This window comes from Littorina saxatilis, linkage group LG13, assembly GCF_037325665.1.
Source record: "Littorina saxatilis isolate snail1 linkage group LG13, US_GU_Lsax_2.0, whole genome shotgun sequence".
In the NCBI taxonomy this organism is placed as follows: Eukaryota; Metazoa; Mollusca; class Gastropoda; order Littorinimorpha; family Littorinidae; genus Littorina; species Littorina saxatilis.
In genome coordinates, this window is record NC_090257.1 from 33,926,382 (window position 1) to 33,939,779 (window position 13,398).

Sequence of the window (13,398 nt, forward strand, 5' to 3'; positions counted from 1 at the left end):
CCCCCCCCCCCCTACCACGTCGTCTGCTTGCCACACATGACGTATTGAGCGGTACGTACCCCTTCTATTCCCCAAATGTTCCTCAGTCTTTTCAAGATGGTTCCCCCTCTGTTTTCCAAATATATACATGTGTTTGTGTGTGTGTGTGTGTGTGCGTGTGCGTGTGTCTGTGTGTGTGTGTGTGTGTGTAAAAGTGTGTGGGTGTGTAAAAGTCTCTCTCTCTCTCCCTCTCTCTCTTCCTCTCTCTCTCTTTCTCTCTCTTTCTTTCTTTCTCTCTCTCCCCCCCCCCTCTCTCTCTCTCCCTCTCTCTCTCCCTCTCTCTCTCTCTCCCCCTCTCTCTCTCTCTCTCTCTCTCTCTCCCCTCCTCCACCCCCCTAATCAGAACACTTTGCTCTCTCGCACTTGTTGATGGGATTAGTGCGGAGGGGTACAACGTGGAAGAAGGCAAGATGTGTCATGAAAAGAAATTCTCTCGCAGCTCTGACGTTTCATCAGACGAAGTACAAATTAGGCAAGTAAGTCTGCCGCTCGCTTCTGGTACGTATGTTTGTCTGTGTGTGCTGTCGAGTCGATATAAGAGGTTCTGTGATGAAGTTGCGGGAGCGACTGAAGCGTGCATCTTCTATCTAACTAGTTCACGAGGAAACCACTATACCCATGTGGAGATTCGGAGTATCACAATTAAGGTAAAACCCTGTTAGAAGCAGCACACGCAGGCACAGACAGACAGACAGACGCGCACACGCGTTCGCACGAACACACACACACACACACACACACACACACACACTCACACACATACGTACGCCTGCAGACAAGCACGCACACACACTTACACACAAGACGCGCAATAAGGCACACACACGCACGAACGCAAGCACAGACACACACAGACACACACACACATACGCGCCCATGCACCGATACATATACTGTTCAAAAAAAGAAACGCATAGCTTGTAATATTTGGTTAATTTAGTTATATGGCTACAAGGATATCCACCAAACTGCAGAAAATGTTTATCTGGTCGTCGACCTTTCGTCCATTGCCACAAGTGAGCTCTGCACGTGACGCATGCGTTATCAGTGGCTACAATGTCAAAATTGCTCATTTGGCATGACCACTCGTCATGCTTCAGTGTAATCTCGTGAAACTCGGGGAATATTGAGCTCTCACCATGTCTTCCAAAACCCATAAAAGCGGATTGTTCGCCACAAAGAAATCAGACGACAATTCAGCGACGAAAGATGGCCCGATTGAGCAGAGAAGACCGCCAAATTGCATTGGGTCGTTTACAAGCAGGCCAAAGTCAAAGTGCAATCGCCAGGCACTTCCACGTGTCCCAGAGCACCATCAGTAGACTGTGGGTCAGGTTTCAAGCCACTGGCTCCGTTGCTGACTTGCCACGAGCGGGAAGACCAAGGGCGACAACTGCTGCTCACGACCGCTTCATACGGCTCCGCCACCTCCGGAATCGTTTCCTGTTGGCTTCATCTTCTGTCCAGGCTCTCCCCGGGCCACACCGATTATCGGACCAGACCGTGCGGAACCGCCTGCATGAAGCTGGTTTGAGAGCTCGCAGACCTCACAGAGGAGCTGTCCTCATCCGCCGCCATCGCCAGAACCGAGTGCAGTGGGGCAACCAGCACCTTCGCTGGACCGTCCGGAATCACTGGAGACACGTGTGGTTCAGCGACGAGTCCTACTTCCTGCTCCAGCGACATGATGGTCGGAGGAGGGTCTACCGGAGAGTAAACGAACGTTACGCGCCCAACTGTGTGGATGAGGCACCCGTTCATGGTGGTGGAGGCGTCATGGTGTGGGGGGCGATCAATACCGCTGGAAGGAGCACCCTGGTGCACGTCCAAGGGCGCATAACTGCCCAGCGATACGTGGAGGAAATTCTGCGCCCACACGCCCTTCCTCTTCTGGCTGACCAGGATGCCATATTCCAGCAGGACAACGCTCGCCCGCACACAGCACGACTCACCACCCAGTTCCTCACCGACCACCATGTCCAGGTGCTTCCCTGGCCATCCATGTCGCCAGACATGAACCCGATAGAACACCTCTGGGATGAATTGGACAGACGTGTGCGCAGGCGAGAAGAAGCGCCGGCAAATCACCGCGATCTATTGCAGGCACTTCAGGAGGAGTGGGACACCATCCCACAGCAAGATATCCGGCATCTGATCCAGTCCATGCCCAGAAGGTGCCGGGCAGTTGTTGCTGCTCAAGGCAGTCACACCCCCTACTGACTTGACAGCCTCGGCACCCAATCGTATTGATTGACTGATTGATTTGAAGATGCAAATGAACTGTGTGTGCATTCAACTGTGTCCATACCAAATTTCAAACAAATAATCTAAATATTGGATTTTCTGTTAATTTTTTCGAAAAATAAAACAAATTTGGCAAGTAGCAACTATGCGTTTCTTTTTTTGAACAGTATATATTCCTGACACGAGCTCATTCACCCACTACAACTCTAAATTGAGTCGAGTGTATGAGTATAATTCATTCCCTATGTCTAACCTTATTCGAAAAAAATATCGCTTTTATATAAAAAAAAGTTTAAAAAAACAACAATGGAAAGAATTTACGAGATAGATCCTCTAAGATTCACTGACAAATCTTCATTAAAAACAATATCCAAATAAAATACTTTTTTCAGTTTTTCCAATTTGTATCGACTACTTACACGTCCCCCCCATAAATACAGTAACTTAAATCCCCCCAAAAAGTTTTTGAAGGACTGCTGGCCAAGAAACTTATAGTTGATGTCCCCGCCACACTACAATGTATTTGACAAGTAAAGTAGCTTCTTCCGTCCCTCATTATACGGGCAAGGATTGTCAGGAACCGAAGAGAAATGTAGAACAACTGGTGAATGCACCGTAAGTGAACTCTGTAAGACGAATGTGTCGTTTCCCGGTTCGTGTGTGAGTAGGTTGAGGTTGGGGTGTCACGGCAGTGTGTACTTGTGTGTGTGTGTGTGTGTGTGTGTGTGTGTGTGTGTGTGTGTGTGTGTGTGTGTGTGTGTGTGTTTGTGTGTGTGTTTGCGAGTGTGTGTTTGCGCGCGCGCGCGTGTGTGTGTGTGTGTATGTGTGTTTGTGTGTGTGTGTGTGTGTGTGTGTGTGTGTGTGTGTGTGTGTGTGTGTGTGTGTGTGTGGGGGGGGGTGTTTGCCCGTTCTGATATGTTAACCTACTCATGGTGTTTTTATTATAAATCATACGTGTATTTGCCCTGTTGTGGCCATCATTTATGTTTTGCAATTTTATGAATGCCCAGCTTTCACTAATATTTTCATAACCACGTATTTCCTAATCTCTCTCTCCATGGTACCTTTCCTTCAAAATATACAGTTTGCCTTCAAACATGTTAAGATCGAGTCCTACGGTATCCTAAATCTACCCGATCTTTCTTTAATTTGTGTTCTATACATGCGTGTGTTTTGGTCTGCTTGGCTGGACTGGATGTCTCAATTCTTAACCGCATATTACCAACTTCGGGCAATACAATATTCTGTATTCTGTAATATTCTCAACCCCCTAGCTTTAACCTTGAAGTTTTGGTATCAGATGTCTTACTTCAAAACAGTAGTACCTTGCTTCTCCTCTCTCAAGAAATGGTCCACATGGTCAAATAGTCCACGGCAGCTTCAAGGTTTGCTTATTGTCAGCCCCTATGGTTCAGAAACCAGGCATAGGAAAGAGACATAATTATAAGAGTTAGTGCAAAGGGACCCCCGTTTTCAAGACTCCCCAATTTAACCTCCCCCCCCCCCCCCATACAGGCCTAGCTTTTTCAGATTTTATGTACACAACCTCTGCAAATGTAGCTCCATTTCAACACTTCCTCTTTTTTAAAGACCAGATTTCTCAGATTGTTTTTTGGGGTGTTGAAAGGGAGGTTCCGCTGTTCTGCTGTTCTGCGGTCTGATACTCCGAAGGCTGATTCGGGCCTGAAACTTTCCATTTTGCCCGGACATGGTCGAGGTGGGCAGAGGGTGTATCAGACAGGGGGAGCAAACGTGTTTAGCTGGGTGGTGATCGATAGCCCGTGGCCCCCAATACCTCCACTGATAAGTAGCGGCGAATCAGGGAAAGGAGCGTAAGTCATTCCAAGCCGTCATCTATTTCCCCGCGCGCCATCTACGTACACACACCGAACACCAGAAAGCTACCGGTGGTACAGTTCCTCGCAAAAAGAAACGCGCCACTCCCCCGCGCGGACGTCAAAAAGCCACTTCTCTGTTTCAGTTGCTCAGCAAGTACACTACTCTGCACTAGAAACGAGGAACTTTTGCGCACTGTTGCGGGTGAAACCCACCCCTCACCCAACCCCCATCCCACACCAACCCCCACCCCCTCCGTCGTTGTAAAATTGTTGTTAATTACAAGCCAGAAAAGATTTCTTTGAAAGAAGGAGTCGAGTGCAGCTAGGTTGTCTTCCTGGCTACACATTTTGGCTCACAACTCGCTTCAGTCCCTACACCATATTACGCAATGTATGGACATTTAAAACAATAACCTATATACACACGTACACGAACATACAATCCTCCTCGTACAGCTAGTAAAATATTCTACTTTTTGTTTTGAGAAACCTTCCTGGCTTGTATTAGACAACAGTTTGAGAACGACGGCAAAACCACTCGCAACAATGTGCTCGAGAGTGGCGCGTTTCTGTTGCCGTACACTGCACTTTTGGATCGACTGAAACAGAAATAGAATTCGGGGTTGCTTTTTTTTACCAGTAGATCTGTTACAAAGACACCATCGTGAATGTCGATAATGGAGGTAGAGTTGGTTTAAAGCTTATTTTATTCAACTGAACCATGAAACAGTCACCAAACTAATTACATTTATAACAAGCTCAAGCAAACTCCTGTATTCCGTGGCCGGAACGAATACAAAATTAAACAAGAAATTCCTCCGAGGTAGGAAAAACACCCCCGTCCTTACCATTCTCACTGCCACCAACTGAGAAGGTTATTTCCCTTTGACCATTAACATGTCCCTCTATAAGTCCTTGTAGAATCTTAATCCACCAATAACTCCCTCACCGTGTGTTTGACTGGTCCCAATTTTTGTAAGGACCGTCTCAGGAATGTGTAGAACCTGTTCACCAAGTTTGGTGACGATCGGTCCGTTCATTCTTGAGATCTATATGCGAACACAAACACACAAACAAACACATCGACCGAATCCTATACACACCCCTATACCGGGGGTGTAATAATAGTCATGATGTTGAAAGTAACAAGATTAGCGTACTGTGTAAGACGTTCGCACTCATATAAATTAACTCTACTGCAGGAAATTGATTCCTTCAACGTAAATAAGTGTACAAATATTAAATACCAACAAAAAAACAATCAACAAACAAAAACCACGGGAAAAATCACATCCACAAACACACACACACACACACACACACACACACACACACACACACACACACACACACACACACACACACACACACACACACACACACACACACACACACACACACACACACACACACACACACACACAAAATATATTTTGCAATTTATTTTTTCCCTCACAAAATCAATAGGGCCTTGTACTTTTGCTCGATTTGGCCATTTCTTTGTCTGCCGCCAATAGTCAATATTAGGGAGATTAAGTGTACAGTGCCAGTGGTAGTCGTAGTGGTTAACTTAAGGAAAATCTATGTATCATTACGCGTTCCGCTTACGGTAACGAAACCGACAACGACGTCTCGGCGAGTGCGTTTAGTTTCACTTTCGTTAACGTAATGGTAGGGAAGACAACTGATGCATAATTCTAAAGAGTACCGTCCCATGTCTTGACTCTTCATTTGGAAAAAGAAGAAAAGTCTTACCCGTAGCAGACGACGCAGCAGAGACGACACAAAGAAAACCAACAACCACAGAACCGGTAAGTGCAATGTTGTTTGTATTGATACATCGTAATGTTTCTTATATATACCGTAAAGTACCTTGTAAGCGCCCCCCCCCCCCCCCCCCCCCCCCTGTGCACCAATTCCGACCCAAAGTAGGGGGTGGGCGCTTACCGTCTAGGTACTACACCCTATGCACGAGCAATTTTCATTGAGAAATGTGATCTTTTATCACTTCGTAATCATATCTTCTTTCATTTTCCATCGTCAATTGTTTTTCTTGTTCGTATTGTCATTAGAAGAGCTTGGGGAGACAAATGTCGTCGCATCCTTTTCTTGTCTGCAGAGGTGCCGCTGTCGGCCGCAGGCTGTGTCTCCGTTTCCCTTGAACAAGGGGTACGTCTTCTGGATATGGGCAGCAGTCTATTTTACTTGGCCAAAGACTGTTTTCGGCAGAGAGAGAGAGAGAGAGAGAGAGAGAGAGAGAGAGAGAGAGAGAGAGAGAGAGAGAGAGAGAGAGAGAGAGAGAGCGAGAGGAGGGGGAGTAGTGTCTGTGTGTGTGTGTGTGTGTTTCCATTGGCGTTATTATCCAAATAGTCAAGAGGTGTACGATTTGATTCGCGGCATCTTGTAATCATGGACTTGCAGGCGTTTAGATCCAAGGCGTGCAGACACACGTGGGTTTGCAAGAAAGGGAAATCATTCACAAAACTAGCAGATCAAGTGCGGAATTTTTATTTCGCCTGATTTCAATGGTGTAAAGTGGGGGGTGGGCGCTTACAAGGTACTATACCCTATGCACGGTTTTGGACTAAAAGTGGGGGGTGGGCGCTTACTCGATACTGGGCGCTTACAAGGTACTTTACCGTATATAGGCCAAGATAATACGGGAAGCAGCCCTGGGCAATCTGCAAAAGGCCCAGCCTTCCGGCAGTGGTGAAGGCAAGTCTCTCATTGACATAGTCTCTGCATATCCAGGCCAAAACTAAAGATAGTTGCAGCAGAGTTCCCACAACAAACAAGCATAAATGAAACATAGAATTAATGGTTGGACATAGTTGTACTCCCAACTGTATTTTGTTTTTGTTTTTTTGTTACTCTGTTGTGTGTTATATTTTGATTCAGTAAAAATGTCGATTGCTAAGTTCACTTTTGTTTTCAAATCTTGTTCAAATTTTGTGTGTGAGTTTGTGTGATTAGAGATGAATTATTCAAAAAACGCAAGGAAAACAAGGTTGGCATTATCCTCCTACATTCAGTAATATTAGGCATGTATGAAGTCTAAAGTTCCGCAACATCTACAGTTTCATATATTTTAATTAAGCACAAGGTCACACGGAAAACCCATTCTTCTTTTTTATGCCAATGGTGACAAGACAACAAGCGACCCTAAACTACCTGTTAGCCGGCCGCACTGCTTGACCTCAGTACCAGAGCGACCGCAAGCAAAGCCCGACTTGATATGGTGATCTTTGATTACTTTTCCTTCACTTATCCAAACATTATTCTCTTCCTGAATTTTTATAAGCCAGACTCCATGGCAAACACCTAGCAATGACCAGGATCAGAAATACATCTCACTGAGTAGTCTGTTATTCTTCTTTCTTGATTGATTGCCTCCCTTTTACCATAAAATTCTCTGATTTCCAAATCTGAGATGCATGCATCAGTTTTAGTGTTATGTCTGCAATAAATTTAGTTTCTGTACATTTATCATTAATCATAATTATTCCAATAAATTGACTTGCACTAAAGCTAAGTTAGAGAGAGAATTTACTGACAACAATTAAATCAGATCTAGAGTGAGTTGTTTCAACATAAAAACAAGCATTATAATTGTACAATCACATAGACATGTATACACACTTTGGACTGAACTCTCACTCTGTAATACAATTTCAAACGTTGAATTTAATTACTATTTCTTCAAGCTTTGCCATGCAAAGGGCAATATTTTAACAAATCTCAAATGTATGTTCTGTTACTCAAAATAATCCCTTTAACTTCAAGTAATATTAATTATAAATTATTTATAACACCTTATACGCACATATATGTAGATAACCAATTCTAACTTCATATGACTATAATTTGATTTTCCATTTGTTTCACTTCCAAAGTCAAATAATCATACAGCAAATAGTACACAAACTCATTTCAATTCATGGACAGATCCAGTTATTAATATGTGGTTATTTAGGAATGTAATGGCACTAGAACTGCCTAAATGGCAGGTAAAAATAGTTATACACGTTAAAAATACACTCAAGCAAAATATGTGAGTGTACGTGGGAGTTTCAGCCCATGAATGTAGAAGAAGAAGATTGGATCTTTTGTAAGGACGGGTCCTGAGGCAAATCCACACAGCCCAAATATTTGACAGTTCAGTGTCTTTGAAAAAGTTATGGTAGAAGAACAAGATTTTCAGTGAAGAGTGGAGAGTCCCATGTGACTGCCTGGCTGGTGATGATGGTTGTTTAGTGGCCGCTTGGTACCGAGGTATGAGCAGACAAGAAGACCCTCTGCCTGCAAACTACAAATTACAACACAGCAGTACCCATGTCAGAGATCCATGTGCACACCTACTAATGCATAATGAAGAATAGCATGTACTAAAGTAATTTGCGAAAGCAAGTACAGCTGTACAGGCTGATGAAGCAAAGTAGCACTAGCAGTTACTTCAAGAAAGTCACTGTCCTACTTGATATGTCAAAAGCCGGTATATACCACACAAACAAATTATGTTCAGTGTCAGTATGAGTGACCATCAGATATGTATTTATACACAAGTGACAAGAGCATACAATTTTACAAATGATCAATAAATGGAGGTCAGCTGGGTTCTTACCTGGCTTTATTTTTTACGCAGGTTCACTTGATAATAGACATATGCTTATTTGGAATCAGTAGCGAAATAAGAAACAGGCCGCAGCCAGTATGAAACGTTTAAAGCGCGCCCCAGTTGGGTGCTTCTTTTTTTGTGTGTCAATTTTACAGACGACAGAAATGTCTGAATGTGCAGCATCTATTTGGTTTAACCAAATTTAACTCAATAAAGTACCACTGAAAAAGTTGCTTTTGCATTTGACTGACTATTAGGGTTTAACGTCCTCTTAGACCAACTGGTCTATATTGGGACAGGTGTTGGTAATACGCTGAAAATATGGTGTGATACTTTGATTCGAACAAGCCCGCTGTGGCTGTCTTCTTCGACACACCAGCATTGGGTTTGTCTTGTCAAAGTATTGAAATACGATCATGATAATCAGAGATGAAAGATCATGCAAGCGTGTCTTCGTGTTTTCCAAGCCCTGAGACTTTTGCTGTGAACTTGGGATCTTTTTCGGGGGTGTTCGGACACCAAAGAGAGTCTGCACAAAGTTGAATCCGAGAAATAAATCTCTTACCGAACGTGGGGATCGAACCCACGCTGATAGCGACCAACTGGCTACAAAGCCAGCACGCTACCAACTTAGCTACGTCCCCGCCAATTGCATTTGACCAGATACTTGTAGTTGCAAACCGGGTTATCCACCATATTTTGAACTCCCACCAGGCGACCGGGCAGTAGATTTGGCCATCTCTAAGCAGTGAAATCATGTTAATAATTTAAAGCCTTCTACCGGGTCAATTTGTTTAGATGCTTGGCCATTTGGATGCCAAACACCATGTGACACAAGATCAATGCAATGAGCATTTCTTCTACTTGAGAGCTACACAGACAATTAGTAGAGATACTCCTCCAGTGTTGGTGGATTCAGTCCAAAGAACTGTGATGTCTCACTGCCATGTAGGCAAGTATGACAGTTGGACAACAAAACTCCAACCAGGTAGAGTTTCCCTACAGGGGACAAGAACAGCTTCAAATTTTTTTTGAAATCCAAAAATGCCCACAGCCTAACAATTTTTGAAAATTCCCATTCAACAGAGTTTCTCACCCTGCTCATTTCTGTGTTGAAGGCCTGTTGCTCTTCTGTGATCTGTCCACGGTACGGCCTCATCAAGTTAGGGGTCAAGGGGTAGGCTCGGTCCCCATACAGGTACATTTCATCTCCTGCTGGAGTGACCATGTGCTGCTGCATGTGTTCAAGAATGCCACTACCATTCAGCAAAGCTGCGTCATGTCGTCGACCAACCAAGGGCCCAAAAACATTTGCCACAAGGCCATTTGGTGTCACGACACACTGAAACTTTAGAGAGTGCACCCTCTTATGGCCATTGTACACTTCTTGTTGCAAATGGCCGGGGCGACACATTGATCGTATTGTGCCATCAACCATCCCCCAACAAAACTCCAGAGGAGCCCCCTTGGCATGTATAGCTGCACAGTACCGTTCCAGTTGGGGCACTGTCAGCCATGGCTGATTGAGGTTTGTTAGTTTGTCAGAAAACTGATCATAGATGAAGTCGATACCTACCTTGAACAGCACACACAACTCCGGCTTGGGACGATGAAACATCTGCGAAAGGTCAGCAAACCGGCATGGGTAAGCCAACCTCCGCAGACAGATGCAGAGCACCTCCAATCCTGAAAAAAATCATAAATTCAAATGAGCCTGGTGAGTGTGTATGCGAATGTGTGTGGAGAGGCATATTCTCATACAGTCTTCAAGTTCAAAAATAATAACACTGCAAAAGTTTTCTCACGCGCCTTAAAATACCCAGCCCGACATGCTTATCATCAGTTTGATTTTCTATTTATCAGGTTTGACACAGTTACTGGCTATACTGCACACACAAAAACAGTTACCCGACAAGAACAAAATAAAAAGATTTTTATTTTGAAGGGGGGGGGGGGACACCACGAAGACAAAATCAATAAAAACAATTATCATAAAAAAAGTTAAAACAAATAAGTCCTTTGCACATCAAAAGTAACTTCCCTTGAACTTGGATTCATGTAACAATGGCGGCCACTTCGTCAACTTGTAAAAAAAATATTCATTTATTTTGTTAAACTAATATGAATAAATTATCAGTATCGACGCATCTTTATTTATTCTGTTACCATATTTCAAAAATAATTTCACTCAACTCCACAGACTAAGTCAGTAAGTGGCACAACCAATTCACTATTATTTCTCTATTGTCTAAATAGAGTACTGTGTCGACCAAAGGGGCTAAAGTTAGTCAGGTACATTTTGTGATTCAAGTTCAAAATACATAGTTCAAATTTTAGATTTTAAGCAATCCCAAAATAAATTATGCCCCAACTCAACGCTCCGCTTTAATCTTTTACGAAACCTGAAATAGTAAAAACAACTCACTGAATATTCACAGTAAATGCAAACTTCACGACTTTGCGAATCAAATCATGGAGGAGGATCATTAAACTATCATTCTGACTGAAATACAACTCAACTTCACAGCAACCAGGGTAAAAAATAAATCCTCACCACTGGCCTTGGTTCCTTGATTGTTCATTCCATTAGGCGCCTGCATAGTCCTCTGCATTCCCAGAAGGGCGCACAGTCTCCGAATCTCTTCCGCGCTGAAGCGAAATAAGTCCTCACATTCGATGGCTATGAAGTGATCAAGGGCGAACTGACCCTCATAGGCCCTTCTTTCTGGCTGTTGAAATGTAGGTTAAACTTAGTGAAATCATGGATCACTTGTACACTTTATTCAATTAATTAGCCTGAAAATTCTGCTGAAGCTACTCAAATCAATACTGGGTAACAGAGGGAAAGTTAAACTCCAACATTTTAACTCGCCAGCTGGGCGAGTAACTTCAAGAAAGTCACTAACCTGGCAGAAATTTCGCCGCCCCGATACATACCAGTTCCCACAATTGATCTGCAGTAGCGTTAAAACCCTTTTGGTTGCATTTGACCAGAATTTTAATTGGCCAGCCAGGTGAGTTGCGAGCCTGTTGTTACTAGCCAAGCGGATTGTTTACTCGCCCCTGCATAACAAATGACCCTTACAGGTTGAACTTGAAGCATGTTGGATAAATAGTTTCAACTGTGCATCTCAAAAAGCACCAGTTGACAGTATTCTGATATAAATACTGTGTATGTTTTAGAACACAGAAGTTTCCTTGTACTGAAGTAATTTGATCCTAGAAATAATAAAACTAGAACCAAGGTGCCTTGTGCTTAAAAGTCTGATAGAACCAGTAAGTGTAACATCCTTCTTGAAAGTACATGTATTGCTATCAAATTAAAATGACACAAGAACACAAACTGACAGTGACACAGACTCTGTGACAGAGAGTGGACTTAATAATAATAGTCATGCTTTGATGAAACTAAAACTCTGACTGCAGATTTGGTCATCAGTTTCCATTTGATTTTGATTCTTGAACAGTAAATAGTTAAAACTCTATGTTTATAAACCATTAAATGTAAGTAACAAAGTCACACGGAAACCAAATCTAGGTGTAAGTGTTAGATCTACCCAATATCACTATCAGTATCACTGTTGATTCAGACAAGATCACTATAATGACTATGAAAATGAAATCTAACCAAAAAAACATTTAATTTTTTACATGAACAACATTTAAAACCTAACCATAACCAATCCAAAGTAACCTCACCGGCCATAACCAAAATATACGCCTGTTCCTGACAATTATATTTTAGCGGAACCTTTAATGCCTTTAGAAGCTAGACCTAAGCTTTGACTTGTTTGCTAACCTGATCAAGAAGTGCGAAGACAACAAAATCATCTTCTGCGTCATCCTCGTCCCACGCCGCAAGCTCAAGTTGGTCCCTGGCATCCATGAAGATCGATCTTAAAACAAAACATAAACAGCGAGAGGATTGGAACATTTGCAACTTTTCACTGCATAACTCATCTTCCAGACAGTAAGCGAAATCGAAATCGAAAAGGGTGAATCGAAAAACTGAACACAACTCAAAAGCGGCCATTTTTTGTGTGTTTGAAATGTGAAAAAGCTTGCTCTGTTCAACGCTTAAATTACAGCATCAAACCAGGATTATATCACACATTAAACTGACATTTGTACCATTAAGTGGTTTAGGAACATACTAGTTATAAATAATCCTGTAAATAAACAAGCGTTCGCTCAGTTTTTACATACCTTTTGGGGCTCGTTATTTTCGTCGATTCAACCACAGCTCGTTAGCGGATCGAAGGAAGCATCCGTAAACTTTGACCTCTAACCTTTGAACTGCGCACACATCGCTGACGTCAACACATAAAAAAGTACCGATAACCACTAGCACTACCACTGGCACTGTACACTTAATCAGTCTAGTATGAAATACCTCTCGCGGTGGAAATGACAATTACTGTCTGTTGTTGAAAGAGGCTAGATTAAAACGGGCAAACATTAAATATAATGGGACATCCTTATTTTTCTTTCATCGTCAGAAAGAACAAGAACTTGACTCCTATGACATAAAGGTATTATCTTTCTCATGTAAGCCACCACGTAAAGGAAGATTATGGACCATGTTTTGTTTCATGCTGATAACTAACTTGTTTTTTCATTAAAAAACAAATCATTTTGTGCTTGGTGGTTGTTCGCTCTTCT

The 13,398-nt window shown here is 42.9% G+C and overlaps 1 protein-coding gene across 7 annotated transcripts; it reads right to left on the reverse strand.

Annotated features, from left to right (window-relative positions):
• Nucleotides 1-7,785: 7,785 nt before the first annotated feature.
• Nucleotides 7,786-13,112, reverse strand: LOC138945546 (uncharacterized). 7 transcript variants are annotated; one of them, XR_011449027.1, is made up of 5 exons: nucleotides 12,943-13,112; nucleotides 12,536-12,632; nucleotides 11,291-11,465; nucleotides 10,313-10,422; nucleotides 7,786-8,427 (listed from the first exon to the last, which is right to left on the reverse strand). XR_011449027.1 is itself a non-coding variant. In XM_070316994.1 (4 exons), exons 1-4 carry the CDS (start codon nucleotides 12,767-12,769, stop codon nucleotides 9,367-9,369), a joined length of 630 nt encoding a protein of 209 aa, XP_070173095.1. In that variant the 5' UTR covers nucleotides 12,770-13,112; the 3' UTR covers nucleotides 7,786-9,366. The 7 variants fall into 7 exon arrangements, 6 of the variants coding, with proteins under 6 accessions (XP_070173095.1, XP_070173092.1, XP_070173091.1 ...); XM_070316994.1 differs by having other exon boundaries at nucleotides 7,786-9,477; nucleotides 12,536-13,112; XM_070316991.1 differs by lacking the exon at nucleotides 7,786-8,427 and having other exon boundaries at nucleotides 9,609-10,422; nucleotides 11,291-11,385.
• Nucleotides 13,113-13,398: the final 286 nt, after the last annotated feature.

What these genes read in the sequence shown, in the direction of transcription:
- LOC138945546 (XM_070316989.1), bottom strand. Translation starts at nt 12,769, where the DNA reads ATGGCCGCTTTTGAGTTGTGTTCAGTTTTTCGATTCACCCTTTTCGAT. An exon ending in TCTTCGCACTTCTTGATCAG is followed by an intron (nt 11,466 to 12,535) that starts GTTAGCAAACAA and finishes ACATTTCAACAG; the next exon opens with CCAGAAAGAAGGGCCTATGA. An exon ending in TCAAGGAACCAAGGCCAGTG is followed by an intron (nt 10,423 to 11,290) that starts GTGAGGATTTAT and finishes GATTTTTTTCAG; the next exon opens with GATTGGAGGTGCTCTGCATC.